Here is a 21,852-nt window from a genome sequence, read left to right on the forward strand (position 1 = left end):
CTTCAACCAGTGTGAGAGGAAATAAACATCACTTGCTTCAAAGACCTGCTTGAAAACATCTTCAATATTGCTGTATTCCTGTGACCTGAAGATTAGACCCTAAATCTAATCCGTTCCCTGGCTGTTTCTGAGGTTGGACCCAGCTATTCCAGTACCACCGCTCTGCCTGCTACCCTGCAGCTCGGGGTACTGTGATAGGCCAGGAAGGATCCATCCACAGCACCCCTGATCCATAGTAAGAGGTCAGGAGAACCAGCCCAGGTACGCCAGAAACGGGGTACACTCGCAGCGTCGGTTACCCAGAAGAAACCCGGAACTGGATGCCGGTAAGGAGTCCAGTGGAGGCAGCATTTGTAAGCCCCTCCTACTGCGGCAAGAGGGCGCATTTGGGATAACAAAAGGGAACAGTGGCAAAGCAAGCCCAGCCGGTTCCCAGAAGCAAAAGACAGAGGCATAGGCGGTCCATCCTGTCACACTCTGTTTTGGACATATTTGAGCTTTAGGTAGTATTGGGACATACACGTAGATATAGCATAAAGAAAGTTGGTTAAACATGTACAAAGAGAGAGGTCAGTAGAGTAGAGGTAAATTTGAGTGCCAACAGCATATGGTAATTGGAGGCCAAATCTGTTTACCAAGAGAAGAACTGTATAGTGAGTAAAGCAGAGTACCAAGAACTGAGCCATGGGGGTAAAAGGGCAGTCTCTTTGGAATATTAGGAGCGGGGAGTTGTCCAAAATACAGAGATTCAAGAAAGTATGACAGGCTGAAACAAATAGTTTGGAGGTAAAGAGGAGGAGAATAACAGGCAGGTAGTTTGATAGAGAGGCCAGGTCAAGGGACAGCTTCATTATGATTGATATGAGCTTGTGTCTAAATGAGGATGGAAATACACCAGGAGAAAAACAAGTTGGAGATAAGCTACTGATAGGCTTTGATTGGAGGAAAGGGAGGAGAGAAGTTGGAAGGGCATAGGGTTGTAGGGCAAGATGATGAGTGCAGAGACTTCAGCCAACATCTGATGAAGACTGGGCGAGAGATTTGAAGGATTACTCATAGAACAAAGGTAAGTATGTAAGCAAAGAATATTAAATTTGTTAAACAGAGTTGGTTTCCCACACTATTTTTTTATTTTTTATAGCTGAAGCAACCTGTGGCTTGTTATTTGTTGTAGACCTACAAGCCAAGCAAATGAAGTCTGTTACTTTTACATGAATGTCTTTTGAACTGTAGAATTCTGACATCCTCTCATTGGGTTCCGGCTGTGGAAAACCCAACAGTGCTTACCCCGGCTGGAGGAAAACCGAAGAGCTGCTCGCCGACCGGCTGAAACGAATGACAGGTTACAAGGATGAATTTTCTTAATTGCGGCCCCTGAAGAAGCCGGCAGCGGTGGCCGACGTCACATTGAAGAGACTCAATGTGATCCGACTTGTTTAGGTAATAATTTAAGAAGGCAATGCCTGTACAAGGTTCATTACTATACCATGTACACGCGTTGCCTCCTTAAATTATTACCTAAACAAATAGAATCTCATTGAGTCCCTACAATGTGACGTCGGCCACCGCTGTCGGCTTCTTCAGGGGCCGCAATTGAGAAAAGTCATCCTTGTAAGCTGTCATTCGTTTCAGTCAGTCAGTAAGAAGCTCTTCGGCTTCCTCCAGCCAGGGTAAGCACTGTTTGGTTTTCCACGGCCGGAAAACCGACTACCACCGCTCTCGTTCACCACTGTGCACAATTTATCCAGCTTACATTTAACAATTGTCAGAGAAAGGAAAGGCTAATATTCAGTTTGCATTTGACAACTTTAAATTACTACAATATTATGCTTGTGAATAATACACAAACCTGGATATAATCAACTGGATTTTTTCCTTCCCCTTCTTCAGAAACCAGAGCTTTGCCCTGTTCTCGAAGATATAAACTCATGCACTCACACATCGTCTTCAGACCATTAGGAACTCTACTGAACAACTTGTACATACATGCAAGATCTGCAAGAAAAAAAAAATATATATAAACAGCAGCCAGACTAAATAACAGAATTTAGTTCAGTCCCAAACTATCCTTTTCTCCACGATAGCCACTTCAATTATATATTTTTCATACATCCAATTGGAGGACACTGTGATAGATAGGGGTATTAGTAGGTGGTAGCAGGAGAACAGGAGTCCAGGCACTTAAACGTTTAAATATGTGGCGTGGCGATTCAATTGTCTGCGTTTCTGTAAATAAAATAATGCGGCCCAAGCACTATTACAGATATTACGGTAATAGAAATCGGTGTTAAAACTACCATATTAGCAGTAATAAGTTTACCACACTGTATTCTGGAGAGAATTGAAACCCCACTTGTGAGTGCAACTCCACCCTTGCATGTTTTTATAGGACTCTTGCTCTGAATTTATTTTATTGAATGTTTTTTTTATTTCTATTTTAAATGCATTTATTTTTCACTAGGGGAAAAAAAAATGGTGAGCTCAGGAATGCATCCCAAAGAGTTAATAGCCTGCAGCCTTCCCTGGGTCCCTGAGCCGGGGTGAGTAGCCATGGCGGCTATCTCACCCCTAGCACAGCCGAAGATCACTCTCTTACTCGGCCAGCAAAGCAGTTGTCAGCGATAATTAGTGCCGACCGCCGTGACATAAGCACACACTGACAGCGGCTGCGGTCGCGCCCCCACCCCCCTAGAGCAGATGTCGATTCAGAAGGACCACAAGCAACCCCAGCAAGATCTCCAGTGAATCGGAGAGTACAGCTGTGGCTGCTGCACACGCCAAAGAGGCACAATATGGGAGGTTTCCTTCGTTTTATGTGGGCTACCATTTTTTCTGCACAGAAGGAATAAGAGAGTGGGAACTCTTCTCTCACTTCCTGGCATCATCTACAGGGATGTCTCCGCGCCCATTTCTATTGCAGAGAACAGACCCTACTGTGCTCCTCCTTAGAACAGGTTTTTTCCTCTGGTAGAACACTCTTTTTAGCAAGAGGTCTTGTCTCCAACAGTGTAGTGGTGGTGTGTTTTGTGTGAGACCTTGCCGATTCAAATTATACTTTATATCCATCTTTAAAGGAATTGATATATATTGTAAAGATTGCAGAACAGAGGGGAAGAGTGAGTGACAAGCATCTTTATGCACCTTTTTGTACTATTTGAATATAGATATATAAACACACACGCCATGACTGATAAGGGAACCTCTAAGAAGAAGACTGCTGCAGGGTCTGTTTGCGTTACATTTCGCACAATTGAAATGCATAAGTTGCTTTGTGGACCGTTTAGCGCGGAGGCCCTGTGTACAGCTTGTGAGCCAGAGATCTGGAATCACAGCCAGACCCAGTCTGCATCCAGGTCCGCAGATGAACCCGCTTGGCTATGTCCTTTGACAGAGCTTACAAGGGTAATATCTCACCGTGAGGTAGATTAACCTTCTGTTTCTGCACTACACAAGTTAGATACACAGTCGAGACAGTCCAACTCAGTGGAGCCCAAAGTAGAATCCTCCTTAGCACATACTCTTGCGGTGTCGACCCAGGGTTTAGTTGCGGTTAATTCCTCACTGGAATGCTTACTGAACACTGCTAAGAGACCATCTCATAAGCATCAGGCATTTCAGGTAGCTAGGGATTTAATGCCACTTCAGATGTTTCATCAGAGGAAGAAGTTGAGGTTAACAGATTCTAGTGAAGAGGATTCGGCCAGTGTTGAAGATTCTTCCACAATCCAGGGTATAGAGCAGGCCTGTCCAACCTGCGGCCCTCCAGATGTTGGGAAACTACAAGTCCCAGCATGCTCTTCCAGCTATCAACAGGTTGTCTACTGGCAAAGCATGCTGGGGCTTGTAGTTTCACAACATCTGGAGGGCCGCAGGTTGGACAGGCCTGGTATAGAGGATCTGGTGCTGGGAGTGCGCCAAACATTAGGCTTCACCAACCCAGAGATATCCTGGGAAGCTGGTTTTTCTCATTTTAAAAAGGGCAGATGAAACTTATTTCCTTTCCCCCCATTTCCTCAATTATTGGAAATAACTTCAGATGCCTGGAAAAAGCCTGATCGGCATTTTAGCATGCCAGGAAGGTTTAAATCGCTCTACCCTCTTACAGCTGAAGATTGTGACAAACGGGAAGCTCTTCCAAGAGTGAATCCTCCCATAGCCAAGTTAACTAGAACAACCACTTTACTAATTGACGGGGTTATTTCCCTCAAGGACACCACAGACTTTTTGCTCCGGTCGGCTTATGAAGCAGCTGGTAGTATTTTCAGGTCGGCCATGTCCACAGCCTGGGTCAACAAGGCTATCCAAGCATTGTCCACAGGTCTCCAGGATAGAGCCCCTAGCGATGCTTAATCACACTTTCCGATCAGATTAGAAAGGCGTCGGAGTTTGTAGGGCAGGCATCATTGGATGCTAATTCTGTCGCAGCTAAGCTCTCTGCTTTAGTCACAGCAGCCAGACAATTCTTATGGATGCGGTTTTGATCCGGGGATGCAGACGCCAAACACCTTGGAAGCAGTACCTTTTGACGGCATTTCCTTCTTTGGAGACAGATTAGACCAGCTCATTTCGGAAGCTACAGGAGGTAAAAGCCCATTTTTGCCTGTCACTCAGGCCAGGCCTAGGTTTCGGTCTTTCAGCCCTTCCACAGATCCAGAGGATCCAGTCAAATGCTCCTACTAGGGTTTCCATAGGGGCCAGGATCCTTCACGTAGAGGACATCCCAAACAGACAGTTGGCCACAGCATGGTGACCCCCATACACAGAGCTGTAATGGGGCATGTCTTATGCTTTTTTAGGACAGATGGCTGGAAATATTGTTAGATCCATGGATCAGTGGCATTGTCACGAGGGGGAATGCAAGACTTACCTCGGGTTCCTCGTTGCAGTTTTTCACCAACCTGCAGTATTTGACGCAAAGCACTGCAGATAGCAATCCAGAACTTGCTGCATGCAGAAGTCATAATTCCAGTTCCGCCACCAGGGTTGAGGTTTGGGGTTTTACTCAAATCTTTTCCTAGCCCCAAAGTCAGACGGCTTTTTCAGACCAATATTAAATTTAAAGATCCTGAACTTACAAGTCAGAGTCAAGGGATTCAAGATTGAATCTCTCAGGTCAGTGATAGCACCCATGGAACAGGAAGTTTTTAGCGTTCCTGGATATAAAAGCACGTTTACTTGCACATTCCCATTTGGCAGGGCAATACATGCTTACTACTCTCTGTGTTTGCGTGGGTTTCCTCCGGGTGCCCCGGTTTCCTCCCACACCCCAAAAACATACTAGTAGGTTAATTGGCTGCTATCAAAATTGACACTAATCTCTCGCTGTGTGTGTGTGTGTCTATATTAGAGAACCCATTCACATCAGTCCCTGCCCCACTGGAGCTTACAGTCTAAATTCCCTAATTCCGCAGCACTGTACAGTGGCGCTATATAAATAAATGATGATGATGAAGGCGTTACCCTTTGGACTAGTGATGACCCCAAGGGTCTTTACAAAGGTGATGGCAGTAATGGTGTCCCTGTGCTGCTCCCAGGGTAGTCACAGTAATTCCTTACTTGGATGACCTTCTCTTGAAGGCTCAGATCCTGTCACTGCACATTCAGTTGACCAGATCGTTCCTGGAGTAGCATGGTTGGATAATCAACCTGCCAAAGTCATAATTAATACCATCGAAGAAGATGTGGTGTCTATGGTTAGATTTCAACACCAGGTGTCAGAGAGTGTTCCTTCCGGAAGGCAAGATACTATTGATCCAGTTCAAGATCAAAGACCTCTTTAGCAGGCGTTTGGGGTCCCTGCTGTGATGCATGAGGCTGCTGGGGACAATGGTGTCAGTCTTCGAAGAAGTGCCTTACGCTCATTTCCATTCGCGTGCTCTTCAGGGGGAAATCCTGCGCAAATGGTCAGGTTCTCACTCACATCTGGACAAGCAGATGATCATTCTATCATCTCAGGTCGCCTGTCCCTCACTTGCCGGCTACTCAGGTCACATCTCTCCCAGGGACAATCCTTTTAGACATAGGAACGGACGATTGTCACAACAGACACAAGTATGTCAGGTTGGGGAGGATTCAAGTCAACCCTCAGATTCCAGGTTCGGGGGGACGGGCTGGAGTCATCTTTTCAAATCAATGTGTTGGAGGTACGAGCTATCTACAGGGTGCTGGTAACAGGCTCAGGTGTTCCTGCGTGGAAAGCCGGTCACAGTCCAGTCGGACAATGTGACGGCAGTAGCTTACCTCAATCATCAGGGTCCCAGGCGCACCATGAGCAAAGCCATCAGGATAATGGTGTAAGCAGAGAAATACATTCTGATTATATCTGCAATATTCATTCCATGAGTAGACAACTGGGAGGCTGATTACCTCAGCCAAAACATAGTTAATACAGAAGAATGGTCCATTCATCCGTAAGTCTTCGATCTCCAGGTTCAACGCTGGGGTTGTCCAGAAATAGACCTGATGGCCTCACTGTTGAACGTCAAAGTTCTCCTCTTTTGCACAAAGACCAGAGATTCTGTGGCAGGCTTTGTGAATGAACTAGCGATCCCGTTGCGGTTTCACCTAGTTTACTTATACCCCACCCCTTCCTATGATCCTGAAGGATCTCAAGAAACTGAAGAGGGAATGGGTGAAGGCTCTCTTAGTGGCTCTGGACTGGGCAGGCCGAGCCGGATACTCAGATCTGTTAGGAATGGTAGTAGAACCTCCATTCAGACTACCTCTCAAACTAGACTTAATCCCTAAAAGGTCCCCTTCAGTGACACTTGTTAGGTTGGCTGACTAACGGCGTGGCTATTGAGACAGTGATTCTGAAAGCCAAGGGTGTTTCAACTAAAGTAGTTAAGACCATGATCAGGGCCAGGAAGCCTTCATAGACAGCCAATTACTACAGAACATGGAAGACTTATATTCTATGGTGTGAATCAAATCACTTTCACACTTCCTGTTTCAAGCTTTCTAGGTTTTTTACCTTTCCTGCAAGCTGGTTTGGACAAGGGGTTGCGCTTAGCCTTGTTAAAAGGCACAGGTTTCAGTATTGTCCATTTATTTCCAGCGCAAACTGGCCTTCCTACCAAAAGTTCACACCTTCTTACAGTGAGCGTTCATATCTTCTCTCCATTCATACATCCTGTCAAGCCGTGTGACTTGAATTTGTTTCTCCAGGCTTTGAACCCAAATATGAACGATTTGAGCCTTTGCAGTCTGTGGAGCTTTGTTACCTTACTTGGAAGGTGGCGTTTCTTTTGGCGGTGTCTTCAGCACACCAGGTCTCTGAGTCGGGGTCTTTATCTTGCCCCTCCCTTTTTGGTTTTTCCCGAAGGCAGGGCGGTGCTTCGCACCAAGCCCTCCTTTGTCCATAAGGTTGTTTCCCTCTTTCAGATAAATCAGGAAATTGTTGTCCATGCTTTTTCTCAAAGTTATAGGTCACTAGATCAGTCCTTGTTGCTACTAGATGTGGTCAGGGCCCTTAGGTGCCAAGTTGATCGCACAGCCGGATTGTGCAAAACCACAGATCTTTTTGTGCTTTATGACGCAAAAAAAAACTTGCGTTGGCCTGCTTCTTTGGTCTCTTTAGCTCGGTGGATTACCTCCACCATCAAGCTGGCTTACTTGAGGCTAGACAGTTGTTGGGAGGTTTGTCGACTCATTTCACTAGGGCTGTGGGTGTTTCCCGGGCAGCGCACCACGGAGCTTCTTGTGAACAGCTGTGCTGGGCGTCTAAGTGGACTTAGGTCAAATTCTATAGGTTACAACGCTTTGCATCACAGGATACCAGCTTTAGCCGTAGGGTTCTGCATGCAGCAGTGTCAGAGCAGTCTCTCCCTTAGGGGACCTACCAAAGCTGCACCCCCTATGTATCACAGTATGAGAAAAAAGGATTTTTGTACTTGCCTTAAAATCCCTTTCTTGTAGTCCATTGGGGGGACACTGCGTGCCCACCCTTGCTCTAAATGTTGTATGGTTGACTGTTGTGGTTAGTTAACCCTATATAGCCTAATTCGAACTTTGTTAGACAAACTGAATATTCTTCCTATGGGAGGGGTATAGCAGGGGTGGAGTTACACTCACAGATTTAACTGTTTTAAGTGCCTGGACTCCTGTTACCACCTACTATACCCCTATATGTATCACAGTGCCCCCCCCCCCAATGGACTATGAGAAAGGGATTTTACGGCAAGTACAAAAACCCTATTTTGGGCCATTATGTTACAGAAAAAGGATTCTGTTCATATATTCAACATTATATGTGCAGCTCATTTTAAAAACATACAATACTCAAATAAGAAGACATCTTAAATCTGGACCCAGTCAACAATGTTTTTTTCAGGGGGAATTTTTTTTTTATATTAAACATACATTTTGGAGTGCTCACAACAAATGTTTTAAATCATACTTTGTTCTCTTTAAAAAGTTTTAAGTTCATACAATGACTGGTTTTTCACAGCGACATAAAAGGCCTTTCACAGAACTCCTGGCTTGTGTTTCTACAGTTGGAGGAATTCCGGATCTAGATGGAATAATGACTGATATAACACATGTAGAAAGGAGGAATGGCTACACTTCTGTACTATGAAATGTGACTTCTTTTCAATTGAGACATCGGCTGAATGTGTGACCTACCTTCTGTTTTTCCGTTTTTCAACATATGGACTAGTCCAGAGTTCTCCATCTCCACGATGGTCTTCATGTGCTTTGAGATTAGCTCTCTCTCCACGACCTTCACAATGGGCTCCTCTGTGGATTTGTCTAGACAGTGTATGACTCGTTCTATCTCTTCATTTATTCTTGCCTCTACTTTCTTTATGTACACTGAGGCACTGTTTTCTGCTAAAAACTTCTGGCTTTCCATCTACATAGAAAACAAAGCAGCAATTGGTATTTTAGGATTTGAAACACAGCAGCTTGTTTAGAAGCATTGAAAAAAATTATACCAAATGTGTTTCATAAATAGCAACACAGAAAAAAACCAAGATGCCAAGTCAAACTTATGTATGAAAGAACAGAAATATGATTTACAGGGGAGATGATTCAACTGCTGGTAATATGGCACGCCGGACAGCGCTCCACGCACCTTGCTGGCAATTATGATCGGAATTTCCGCTCGAGCGATGTTCCAGCCATAACATCGCCACAAGGTTTCTAAGCTGATGCTCTGGAGACACCTTTCACCGAATTCAATCTCCCCCATAGTGTCACCTCATTTTATTTTAGAACAAGCCAAAAAGGCAGTGAGCCGCCTAAACTGGCAGCAGTAGTTACATCAAGAAAGCAATGGGAAAAGCAGCACACAATTTTTATTATCAGCTTAGTATGTGTGTACCAATGAAAAGGTAACAATGAAGGAGAGATGGCTATAGATAGATGGCTATAGATAGATATTTATGGTGGCTATTGTAATGAAATTTACACCAAATGTCAGCAACAACCCTTGCAATCCACACATGCAAAGAAATCAAAGCATATGTCCATAATTTAAGTTTTGTGTAATAATGTGAAATTACACAGGGGAAAAAGTATTCCTGAAAATTATTTCATACTTTGTACAAAAGACTTTGTTGGTAATGACAGCTTCAAGACGCCTCCTGTATGGAGAAACTAGTCGCATGTACTGCTCAGGTGTGATTTTGCCTCATTCTTCAATGCAAATAGACTTAAAATCGTGAAGGTTCCGTGGGCTTCTTCTATGAACTCTGATCTTTAGGTCTTTCCATAGATTTTCAATTTGATTCAAGTCAGGTGATTGGCTGGGCCATTCTGGCAGCTTTATTTTCTCTCTCTGAAACCAATTGAGAGTGTCCTTAGCTGTGTGCTTGGGATCATTGTCTTGCTGAAATGTTCACCCTCATATCAGCAGATTTTTTTTTATCAAGGATGTCTCAGTACATTTTTCCATTTATCATTCCTTCAAATATATGCAGTATACCAGTACCGTGTGCAGAAATACAGCCCCACACCATGTTGTTCCCACCTCCAAACTTCACTGTTGGTATGGTGTTTTTGGGGTGATATGCAATGATATTTCTCCTCCAAACATGGTGTGTATTGGCATCTCATCTGACCACACTATATTCTCCCAGTATTTCACAGGCTTGTCTAAATGTTGTGCAGCAAACTTTAAACGAGCTTCAACATGTTTTTTCTTCAGCAAAAGAGTCTTGCGTGGTGAGTGTGCATACAGGCCATGGCGGTTGAGTGCATTATTTATTGTTTTCTTTGAAACAATTGTACCTGTTAATTCCAGGTCTTTTCTGAAGCTCTCCACAAATGGTCCTTGGTTCTTGGACAACTCTTCTGATAATTTTGTTTCACTCCTCTGTCAGAAATCTTACAAGGTGCACCTGGTCGTTGTCGGTTTATGGTGAAATGATGTTCTTTCCACTTCCGGATTATGGCCCCAACTGTACTCACTGGAACATTCAGCAGTTTAGAGATCCTTCTGTAACCAATGCCATCAGTATGTTTTGCAAGAATAAGGTAGCGAAGGTCTTGAGAGCTCTTTGCTTTTACCCATCATGAGATGTTTCTTGTGTGACACCTTCACAATGAGACACCTTATAGACCATCAGTTGTGGCTGAACCAGCTGGCAGGATTGCTTTCCAATTACTGATAGATTTCAGCTGGTGTCTTGGCTTTCCATGACTTTTTGTACCTTCCTTTCTTCATGTGTTCAATACTTTTTCCCTGTGTCATTTCACATTATTGCATACACACAATTTTTAGCGGGGGAATATTATAGCCATTTCTGCCATGTATCAAGATACTGGCAAACATTTGTATTTATTTCATACCAGATGTTCTATATTACAAATATTTTATAACATCTTACAGCAACGTTTCTGTAATGCAACCTTTCCTATAATTACACCGGGAAATACGATAGATAAAAAATTGAGAGCACTTTTACATATGCATACTGAGCATAGAGAACTGAGGAATTAACTTAATAAACTGTGGATTTATTAATTGCAGTGTGTGATAATGCCTTTATTCATTATGGCTTTTTAGGATAGGTGGAAATTTACAATTGTCTTAAGTATTGATTTTCAACTTCTATTCTAAAGTAAGATCTACAGAATTGATAATCGATTTGTCTTGATGCACCGATGAGAGAAACAATAATGCCATTACTAAACAGTCCAGGGACAAACATATCTACTGAAGTCCTTTAGCATGTCCGACCCCATATTTAATCGCACTTTGGCCAGTTTACAAATGAAAGAGTGTAGAGACCATATTTCGCTTCCCACCATAGAAGTATCTTAAACCACCAAGTTCTAAGGCCAATGTAGAACTAGGAAATTTAACCCTGGAAGAATGTGAACACAAGCTGCAGCTCTGGGTCATCAGCTTGTATCTGAAAGATGGCAGAGCACGTTTTGGGGTTTTCTTCCTGCTGCCTGTCTCGAGAACATCATTGTCACTACTAACCAGGAAAAACTAAGTAAAGGCCAGGTAGCAATTGCTGCTCAAGTTATCTTATTTGTAAAAATATTTGGGCATACAGAAATCCCTTTTATATAAAGTTATTTTAACTGGATTTTGCCTTTGAATGTACCATGCTCTGATCATATACATGGACTTGTGTGACTAGACCAACATTGGCATTGCAAGAATGTATCTGCAGTATGATGAAACATGAAATACATATATTTAGATAGAGTGAGCAAGTCCGGCGGAAGTTACTCATACTTGGAAGAATTCTGCAGACATCTCCAAAAAGGGTGCCTCGAAGTCTTCTTCATACACCGATCTTCCTTCCAGACCAAGGATCATAAGCATCTGACAAGCATTTCTTATTGCGCCTCTGTTACAATTTACAAAATGGAAAAAGATAAAGATAACATTGGTGTTAAATAATCTTGGAGCACTACATGGAAAATACACAGTGATCTAATATGACAATTGTGATATTATATAGTTACTAGTCCCGGCCAGTCTCAGCAGCCAAATCTCCTTAGCACAGAAATACGAATTGTGAACTTTTATCGAGGTCTGGCCTGAGTTCGATAAGAACCTAAGTGGTAATTATGGCGTTAGACATGTGTACACAGTGGACAGATTGCAAGTGGATAAGTAGTAACTTTGTTATCTGTCCAAGTTTACTGCCCCCTGTAACTTTAGGAACTGTGGAACTCCTTGGTGTAAGTAAGGTGTGCATGTAAAAACAAAAACTGTTAAAATATTAATCAATATGATAAAGTACGACAATTTCTTGCGATGGGTAGCGGAATACCATCAACTCTCCAATATAGATCACTCAAAAGCAATTGATATCTATTATAGAACAAGTAAACTGTACACCCAAAAAATTTTTCAATCCACACATCACAGTAAATGTGTCTCACATACCCACTCCCTATAGACTAGGAGAGAGAACTTTCCAGCCTAGCATGCCATATGCATCTTGCAGTTGTGAGATCACTGTTTCTCACTGAAGCCCTGCACAACGGTGACAGATGGGATTGAGGCATACTTATTACAATAAGGGTAATGGTACCTGAAAGCACATTTTCACAGGCAGACTATTGGAATAAATATAATATAATATTTGGAATGGTTATACCCCCAAAGTAACCACAAGAAAGCACTAAATACATTATACAGGATGAATGCCATTATCAATATAGGCACTTTGGAAAGCATATGAAGTGTTTATCCTAATCGATGCATACATACTACAGAAAATAATAATTGTGGATAAACTGACAGTTAAGCCGCATTCTAAGACAGTAGAAATAACTGTAGACCTTCAAAGACAAGTCTGGAATCAGCATTCCAACAAGCCAGATATTCTGTAACAAGCAATGACCAGGGCCGATATGGCAATTTATATAGAAAGTAAAGAGCTACATTTAACCTTAAGACATCACTGAAAATGTAGCTCTCAATCTATCTATTTATATACCTCCCATACCTGTCTGGCGCTCTCCTCCCCTCACACTTTATCACGCTCAACATTTTCAGTGAGGAGTGTACAGAGAGGAGCCGTGACAGACAAGAGACAAGAGAAAGACAGAAGAGCAGAAATCAGAAGAAAGAAGGCAATACAAAGGTAAGTGAAGGGGAGCAAAAGCAGCATGGAGGGCCCAGGATGAAACAGGTGAAGGGGAACAAAAGCAGCATGATGGAGGGCACAGTGAGGAACAGGGGAGCAGGGGAGGGAGGAAGCACACACAACTGAGCAAGCTCACCTGTCCACAACCTCTCCTTTTCGCTCCCTTGCAATCATGTCTAATAAGGTCTGCCGCAGGTGGTCTCGTATGCAACCGTAGCGTACAACTTGATCACGGAATATTATCAAGCCCAAGTTATAGACATTTTCAACATTGTTTTGTTGAACGTAGACTCTATCCTGGAAACAGAAACGTTGAGAATAATCAGAGGGACTCATCGGTACCTGTTAATTCCATGTTAAGACATTGCTAGAAAATAGCAAAGTGTGTCAAGTTGAATGGTTTTGTTGGATAAATACACCTAATATAATACTTCCCATTTTCAATGGCCCCTTTCCACCATGCTTTACAGACACCAAAACATATGTATCAAAACAAACAGATTCAATTCAAGGTCACCCACTTTGCAATGCAAACCTCAGCAAAGTGCCAAAAATGTGGTGTTCTAAGCTGCCAGCATAAAGGAAAAACACAAAGAAAAAAAGAAGGTAGAAACCACATGTCTATGTCAAACAATGCTAGAAATCAACACAAAAGCACCTTATTTAACCAAACCATATAAAATATCCTTTTCCCAAATTATATATATATATATATATATATATATATATATAAATAAAAGTCACAAGCCCATGTCCATCTAAAGTCATAACACACAGAGTGCTTTATTCAGGACAATGACCTTCGAGGTGACTTCAAATATCCACTGCTACAATACTGAGTGTGATTAAGTGATGAATTCATAACATACCATGTTATAAAGACTTATTGTAATGTGTGTAAAATATATATATATATATATATATATATATATATATATATATATATATATATATATATATATATATATATATATATATATATATATATATATATATATATATATATCTCCATAGTAGTGTACTGCTTGTGCATTAGATAAAGTATAGCTGCTCTGTTAGGAGGATACAATTACACTTTCTGGCTTCCATTTATCCATACGCTCTGTGGCGTAGTGGTTAGCACTTCTGCCTTTACAGCACTGGGGTCATGGGTTCAATTCCCGATCACGACCTTATCTGTGAGTAGTTTGTATGTTCTCCCCGTGTTTGCGTGTGTTTCCTCCGGGTGCTCCGGTTTCCTCCCACACTCCAAAAACATACTGGTAGGTTAATTGGCTGCTAACAAATTGACCCTAGTCTGTGTGTGTGTGTGTTAGGGAATTTAGACTGTAAGCTCCAATGGGGCAGGGACTGATGTGAGCGAGTTCTCTGTACAGCGCTGCGGAATTAGTGGCGCTATATAAATAAATGTTGATGATGATGATACGTTTTGAAGCACTCACCATGTACATGAGTATGTCTCTAATCATTACCATCGCAGTCTGGTGGTCGTTCCATGCCTGGTTAAGCGTTTGAAGGAAGTTGTTATTTAAAGAATTTAATACGTCTTCTCGAACCTACAAATGGAAGAAAAACAAAAAAAAGATTAAATAGATTTAAAAAAAATAAATACAGAAGCCATTGTTAGGTTAATTCCACTTATACTTATCGACGCACAGGATCCTTCAGTTGACTAGGCCTAAAATATTTCTGTAGCGACCACCATGTACTGGAACTAAAGTCTCTACAGACAACAGCCACGACATATGAACCCAAACCATTAAAGAGCAGGCATGGTATATAGAAGTCAGAAGGACTGATTTAGCATGAACTTACTGCGTAAATTCCAGACTATGAAAAACCACTCACATCAAATACAAAATAAGGGTGACTTATTCAAATAACAATTTCCTATGCTTGTGTCTGCAGAGAAACAGTTCATGGCCAACTAAGTGATATCTACATGGTCACCGAAGTAGAAAATTCTATTTGTAGAAAATCAATCAGAAAGTCAAACTCTATAAACTGCCTTGTATTTTTAGTAGCATTTAGGTGTTGTTTCCCCCCTCCCTTCCCCTCTAAAGTTTGTGCTTGAGATTACTGTGTAACACAAGAGGATGTGGGTAAAATAGCACAGCAATGCAATTTAAAATACTATTGTGTCTGCTCTTTTAATTAGAAAACGACCTGGGGGAGGGGAGGGTCCAGCATCTGTGTAACGGAAAAGGTACACGATATTCAGGTGGTGTACTGAACGTCAGAAGGAAGCATAGCAGAGCTTGCATACTATGTATATTAAGATTTGCACAAGTTTCTACATTCTTTTATTGCAACATTGCAAATTTTTCCTGGTGCTGCATAGAAACAGGAAAATGAGTGCACCAGGTGCTAGTTTTAGAAATGTCTCTTGGTACCCTAGGCTAGAAGCTACTGCATAAAGACAATTATGATTTAGCAGAAAAAATAACTTACAAATAAACACTAGGTATAGACAGTTGCTTAGCTTAAATGTCACACTTCTATATAAATGTGTATATGTGAGAACAGACAATATACTGGAATGTGAAATTAAGTATTATGTTCATAAGAGCATGGTTATTTATGTTTTATACCTGAGTAAATGGTTTAAGAAAAGCAACATAGAAAAGTAGGTTGAAGTCTACAATTTTTTCAACATGTGATTGCAGAAAAGTTAAATAAAAACCCACAAAAACATAAACCACAACATACAAACCACCCTAAAATCTAAAAATATCAGCCAGTAAATGAGTAGAAATCCACACTATATATGAGACGTGTGCTACTTTGTGTCTAACCTAATGACATTATCTATTCTCAAAAACGCTTCAAAGGGGAGTGTCAAACAAAAAGGTAAATTGACCCTTAAAAAGTTTTCTAGGACTGCATCTATCAAGCTGAGAAGTCCACTAAACCCAAACATTGAACTTTTCAGCACATGAAACACGCGGTAAATGATGTTCAGTGTTAGCCTGACATCGACTACAACTGTAATAAAAAGAAAAAATTACCCAAAATATAGCTGCACAAATATTCTGCCAAATACTAACAAACCAGAGCCCTAATTTGCGGATTACAACGCAGAGGAGGGAGGCATATACAATAAATCATTACACAAAAACCCTTACGACTTGAATGAATTTCAAATAGGATCCCAATACGCTGCATTACCCCAAAACTTGATTTATGGGGTGCCTGTTTTTTCATTTTGTTTTTCATTCCAAAATGAGGTCTGCACTCTTTGGGCGAGTTCTACTGTTTGATGCCAACATATAAACCAGCAAATAAATTAGCCTATAGAACGAGTTCAATCACAAAATGTATTATTAACTGAAGGAAAGAAACACACAGAAGTAGTGCACATGAGCCAACATGGGAGACACACATTTGATGACTGTAGTAAAAATGGAGAAAGTAAATGCAAATAATTACACAAATTTTAGATTCCAGGGACAATGACGTTCATAATTGTGTAGATACCTCATACTATGGACTTGGGCACAGACACTACAAGGAAGTGATCCCATGATATTACTCTTCTGGCCCACTTGGATCTTTCTAAATGGATAATTGATACTAATAAAACACACTGGAATTGCAAGTGTCATTGCTAATCTCTCACACTAAGAACTTAATTAGCATGGGAAAAGCAAGTTGACATATTTCATAAAAACATTTGACAGCAGATAAGAATCACTTTGTTTCTCTTATAATAATCTCAGACTGTTACCCTCTTTTCAGAATACTTCTCTGTTGTTGAAAAATGCTTCCCTCTTTTACCCTTTTACAGCCCTTTTGATATAAAAACTACATTTACTGCTTACTACTGTAAACACTGCACTATAGGAACCATTCTGCAACTGAAGGCTTTATGGTGATCCAAGACTGCCCACCAGGGGATGCCACCAACTTATTCAGTTTAAAAGCCCAGGACTCCATCCCTGGGTAGTGGCACCTCTCCTACGGACATGACTCCCGAATAGTCTGCTGCTTGAAGTGCTGCGTAGGAGCCAACACTGATCTGCAAGGGATGCATATAGTGGCCAAATGAGTTAAGGTTCCAAACATTAACAGAGCTTGGGATATTCCATGCAGTATTTACATTCGCCATATAACTGCAATGTCCTTTCACTGTGTTACTGATTGGCGATTGGCATGCAAAGGAAATCTCTCCCCTGAATCTCTTCTGAAAAGCTCACGAAGCCGCTACATAAACATTGTGAATGCTCTTTCATATTTCAACTTGTTTTAGATTAAAGTGGTCATTTACCATTTTCTCATTTCAGAAGTCACAAATTTATATCATTAATTGTGCTATGTATTTTGTGCAGTTTGTGTCACTATGCTGTAGATATGCAGAGGCGCAAGATACTGTTATTGTAGTTGTAAGTTATACTATAAGTATGTTGAGCAATTCATGTGTCCTGTGAAAGCATTCTGTTTCTTTATAGAGCAACTACACAAAGCAGAGACAGTTATTTTTTTTTTCCTGAACCTGCATTTATGAGAATACAAGCAATTAATTAATGACTAGTGACATCACTGAGGCATTCAACAACAAATATTCATAAGGTACTGGTCCAACAAAAGGCTGCTTCCAGCTCCCAGGTTCTGTAGTCAACAGGTTTTTTTTTTTGGTTTTTTTTTCTAAAAGGCGCATACCAAATATTTTGTATCAAACCTTATGCAAGACAATTATAGACAGAAAGCTGTATACTGAAAACAGAGCGAACTAGTTAAAATGTGTGCAATTTACAAATACAATCTAGTTAATGCACAATCTCTATTATATATATGCAGCACATTTTCTCTCTTACAAATACAGACTTGTGACATATCCAACCACAGCTGTGAGTGTCCACGGGACCAAATGTCTGCATGGAGCAGCCTTACGGCTCAGGTGAGGGGGAGGGACTATAATACTCCACCCACTCCCCTAGGCAGTAGTGCAACTTTTAAAGTGGACCAACCATGTATTTCCTACAATTGTGTATTCTACCAACCCCATGTATTGTACTCAATGTGCAAAAAATACCTTCTTGTAACAAAAATATGAATAGGTAGAACACAATTATGTTCATTACAATAACACGGTTTTCACAATAATTAAAAATGATCCTTTAATTCAAATGCAGACTAGGAAAACATCAGCAGTAAAAAAAAAAAAAAAAAAACCTGTATATTATTGATGAAAACAGAAAAGTTGAGATAAAACTGTATTCTGTGTTGAAAGAGCTCAAGCAGAGGAGGTTTTACTAAATGTCAGTTTGTAGAAATGACGATAGAAAAAGCTATTTTTAGTGTCTTACAGGTCAATTTCATAACCTTAGTATATATTAAGGCAAATCAACATATATATCACCAGTTTTCCAAAACTTCAGGAAAATAAAAAAAATAAAAATAAAGTTGTCTTCACATTATCACCGAATTCTCAATGATAAGTATAGAACTTGTGAATCTACAAACTTTACAAATCGATCTTGAAATCACCAAAAATAAACTGTTTTCACGTACTGGAAAAGGATTTCAAAACAAGTGAGGAGATTTATGCATGTACAACCATTGAAATGAATGGAACCATTAACTTCAATTTATCCAGGTGCACTAATAAACCCATTTAGATAAATGGGAGAAGGTCCATCTATGGAGTTTTTTCATTACTTACCAAACATGCTAAATTATAAAATAATCTGACATCTGAAAACTGCTCTGGAGTGAATTCCAAATGATCCTGCTTCTCCCACCCACCACCATGTCCCCCAGAGCACCTCAGCAACATTAATTTGCTGAATGGTTAAATTTTCACCTGACAACTCCAGAAGGGTTTCCAAATATCAGACTATTCTATAACTGTCTTTTTTGGATAGTAATGGAAAGATCCAAAGATTGAGCTTTGCACATTCATTTCAATGTGTTCATTCATTTCAACATACAACACTGAAATGAATGGGAAAGGCTCCAAGCTTTTTAAACATGACTGGTGAGTCTTCTAAAACTATAGTGTTTAAAGTAAAGCAATAAATCAAAGCAAAATGTAGTCAAACTGGCTACTTCAAATGCATACAATTCTGACAAAATGAGCAATTTAAAAAAAAGGGTTGATGAAGACTACTTTGAACAATATGTAATCGTAAATTACCTTTAAAAAACAAAAGTCCTAATATACAGTTTTAGAAAACAAATTGTTAGAATTGGTGAGTGAACACTGCGACTCTGAATTCTCCATGCTAAACTACATTTAGATGAAACGGTCACCGACATTCTGCCTTGCCTTTACCGACGTCTAAGACCTTACCGCTGGCTACAAAGGGTTTGTGCCAATATCAACGATAGCTCTGTACACGGAGTTGAAAACTGACAAAGTGTATAATTGTTGCTTCTCCTGAGCCATGGGTAGGTAAGTTCTAGTACAAACTGTATAGAAGTGATAATGTTTGTCTACAAGGCAAATATTTAGGATGTGTATTTTTTATACACACTCCATTATTACTATGTATGGGATAAGTACGCATTGCTAAAATATTTTATCATATTACATTCAAGGACCTCATCCAATTCTTTTAAAAATACCTTAAGGAATTTGCAAGTTTTGCAGTGGAAGTAATCCCTTAGTCCGATTAGGACTTGGCTGTAAAGTACACTGGATATTAACAAGATTCTTTCACTGGCATTCCGCCCCTTTGTGTGAGGACCCATGGTTACCTTATTTATGAGATGCTCAGTTACCACTTCTCTCAGACCTGTGTACAGTTTCTCTCCATGTTTATGGAGCACCATGGTATAAGCATTTCTATACAGTTCTTCAAAGCTCAGGCCACTGTTGTTCTTGCGCTGGATTTCTTGTATTGCGTTTTTTAGGAGATCCCAAATGCTGTTAACATATTTTTCATCCATAGTCATCTGTAAGAGAATTGTGGAAATGAGTAAGAAATGCAGGGAAAGAAAAAAAAAAAAAAAAAAGGACCACATTTCACCCTCCACTTTCACTATACAGTGGTTCAATATTCTACTTTATAAGGATACCAAATGTGATCCTGCAGGTAGGATTGCAAAAGGCTGGGCAGTTTAGTTTGGGATGAGGAACGGATCACATATTTCAGGTGTAATATGTAATACAAACTCTTAAAGTTTACAAACAAATTAGTTCAGAATAAAAGTACTGTGATCAAAGTGAAACTAAAAGCTCACAATTAAATACAGTTCTAAAAATGTGCATCTTACAGATCTAGATTTACATTCTTCATTACTGCCATTTGGTATTTGTTATATTTTTGATACCAATGAAATCAGAACGTTAATGAGAACAGAATGCACCACAACACATAAATGAATACCTATTCCATTAGCCTACAACATGTATACTGAGGATATCAAGGCTGGATGTTTGTTGCATGGCAGAAACCAACCACTTTGGAGTTATTGGTTTTAGAAGTAATCATTTCATCTAAAATGAACTACTGATCAATATCACCATGATAAAAGATACCAGTGTGTCTAATCTTGGCATAGATGGCACAAATATAAACAGCATAGGAGCACTAGGCCAACAATTACCTCCATGTCAGTGTAAGATTTCTAATAGAAAGACCGTCCTCATGTCTTCTAAAGAAACAAGTATCTCTGATATGGAAAGGCAGACATATTAAAAAGACAGAAGCCTCTTGGAAGTTAATCACTTGTGTGCTGTATCTAATAACTCCAGAAACGCACATCTTCAGGCACAGCAAGAAATAATGTATTATACAATATATAAATCGCCAATGTTAGTATGCTGTGCATTATAGGAAAGGATTCAGATACATAACCTGATTAAGCTAATGCAGTTAAATATGTAAAAAGTCACCACAACCCTTAAAAATGACATAGCCAATATAATTGGATATATTGATAATGGAATATATATATATATTGATAATGGTATATATATATATATATATATATATATATATATATATATATATATATATATATATATATATATATATATATATATATATATATATATATATATAATCCATGCTCTCTAAATATTCCTGGTTTATTTTGTAGTCTGGCTCCGCCTAGCTTTGACCTAATAAGTGTGCTGACGCACCATAGAAACTTCTTAAGATAGGGCAATGACAGCTGTCAGATTTAATCAGACTTCACACTCTGCATGCTCAAGAAGATGCTATACTAACAATTTTAACCCCTCCTACATATCTATGAATATCATTACACCAATCACAAGCAAGCTCTCCCTTTGTAAAAGAGCTTCATTATGATTGATGAGTTGACAAGGAGGGCATTATAGATGAGCTAACTTGGCATTACCAGCAATTTTAATGTGGCACCAAACATAGGTGGATAATTTGGGCAATATACAGCGATACATCATCCTATTGGGCTTAATCACTTTCACTGTCATTGGGGCCTGCTAGTGCAGTTAAAAGATAAAACACATTCGCTGTATGCAGTAATCGTCCAACCACATTTACAGGCAAGCTTGATAATGATCTAACGTCATTAGGATTCTTATCGAACATAATCATTTTCAGCCATGTGCTCTTCTATTGCAGCTTGTATGGCCAGCATTAGATCTGAAGCTTGTGTAATAAATGTTCCTCTCTCTTAGCAATATAATAAAGATAGAAGTGATCACAATAAGTACTTCAGATGACTGTTACCAGAGAATTGTATCACACCACGTTCACAATAGAAAATAAGTACATGCACAATTTTCTGGCGTTTCGTTCTGACCCAGGATTACACTGCTGCTCATATGTATAATACATGTAATCAGAAAACCAGGACC

The 21,852-nt window shown here is 40.1% G+C and overlaps 1 protein-coding gene across 2 annotated transcripts in view; it reads right to left on the bottom strand.

The window, feature by feature from the left end:
* CUL3 (cullin 3) overlaps window positions 1-21,852 on the bottom strand; it is a 61,748-nt gene that overhangs the window by 17,961 nt on the left and 21,935 nt on the right. For both annotated transcript variants that reach the window (XM_075201878.1, XM_075201877.1), the window contains exons 2-7: window positions 19,761-19,958; window positions 14,504-14,617; window positions 13,198-13,358; window positions 11,696-11,810; window positions 8,626-8,854; window positions 1,850-1,995 (exon numbers count right to left, since the gene is read on the bottom strand). In XM_075201878.1, coding sequence (XP_075057979.1) covers window positions 1,850-1,995; window positions 8,626-8,854; window positions 11,696-11,810; window positions 13,198-13,358; window positions 14,504-14,617; window positions 19,761-19,958 — 963 coding nt within the window. The remainder of the gene's footprint in view (window positions 1-1,849; window positions 1,996-8,625; window positions 8,855-11,695; window positions 11,811-13,197; window positions 13,359-14,503; window positions 14,618-19,760; window positions 19,959-21,852) is intronic.

Source organism: Mixophyes fleayi, chromosome 3 (assembly GCF_038048845.1).
Source record: "Mixophyes fleayi isolate aMixFle1 chromosome 3, aMixFle1.hap1, whole genome shotgun sequence".
NCBI classification, from domain to species: Eukaryota; Metazoa; Chordata; class Amphibia; order Anura; family Limnodynastidae; genus Mixophyes; species Mixophyes fleayi.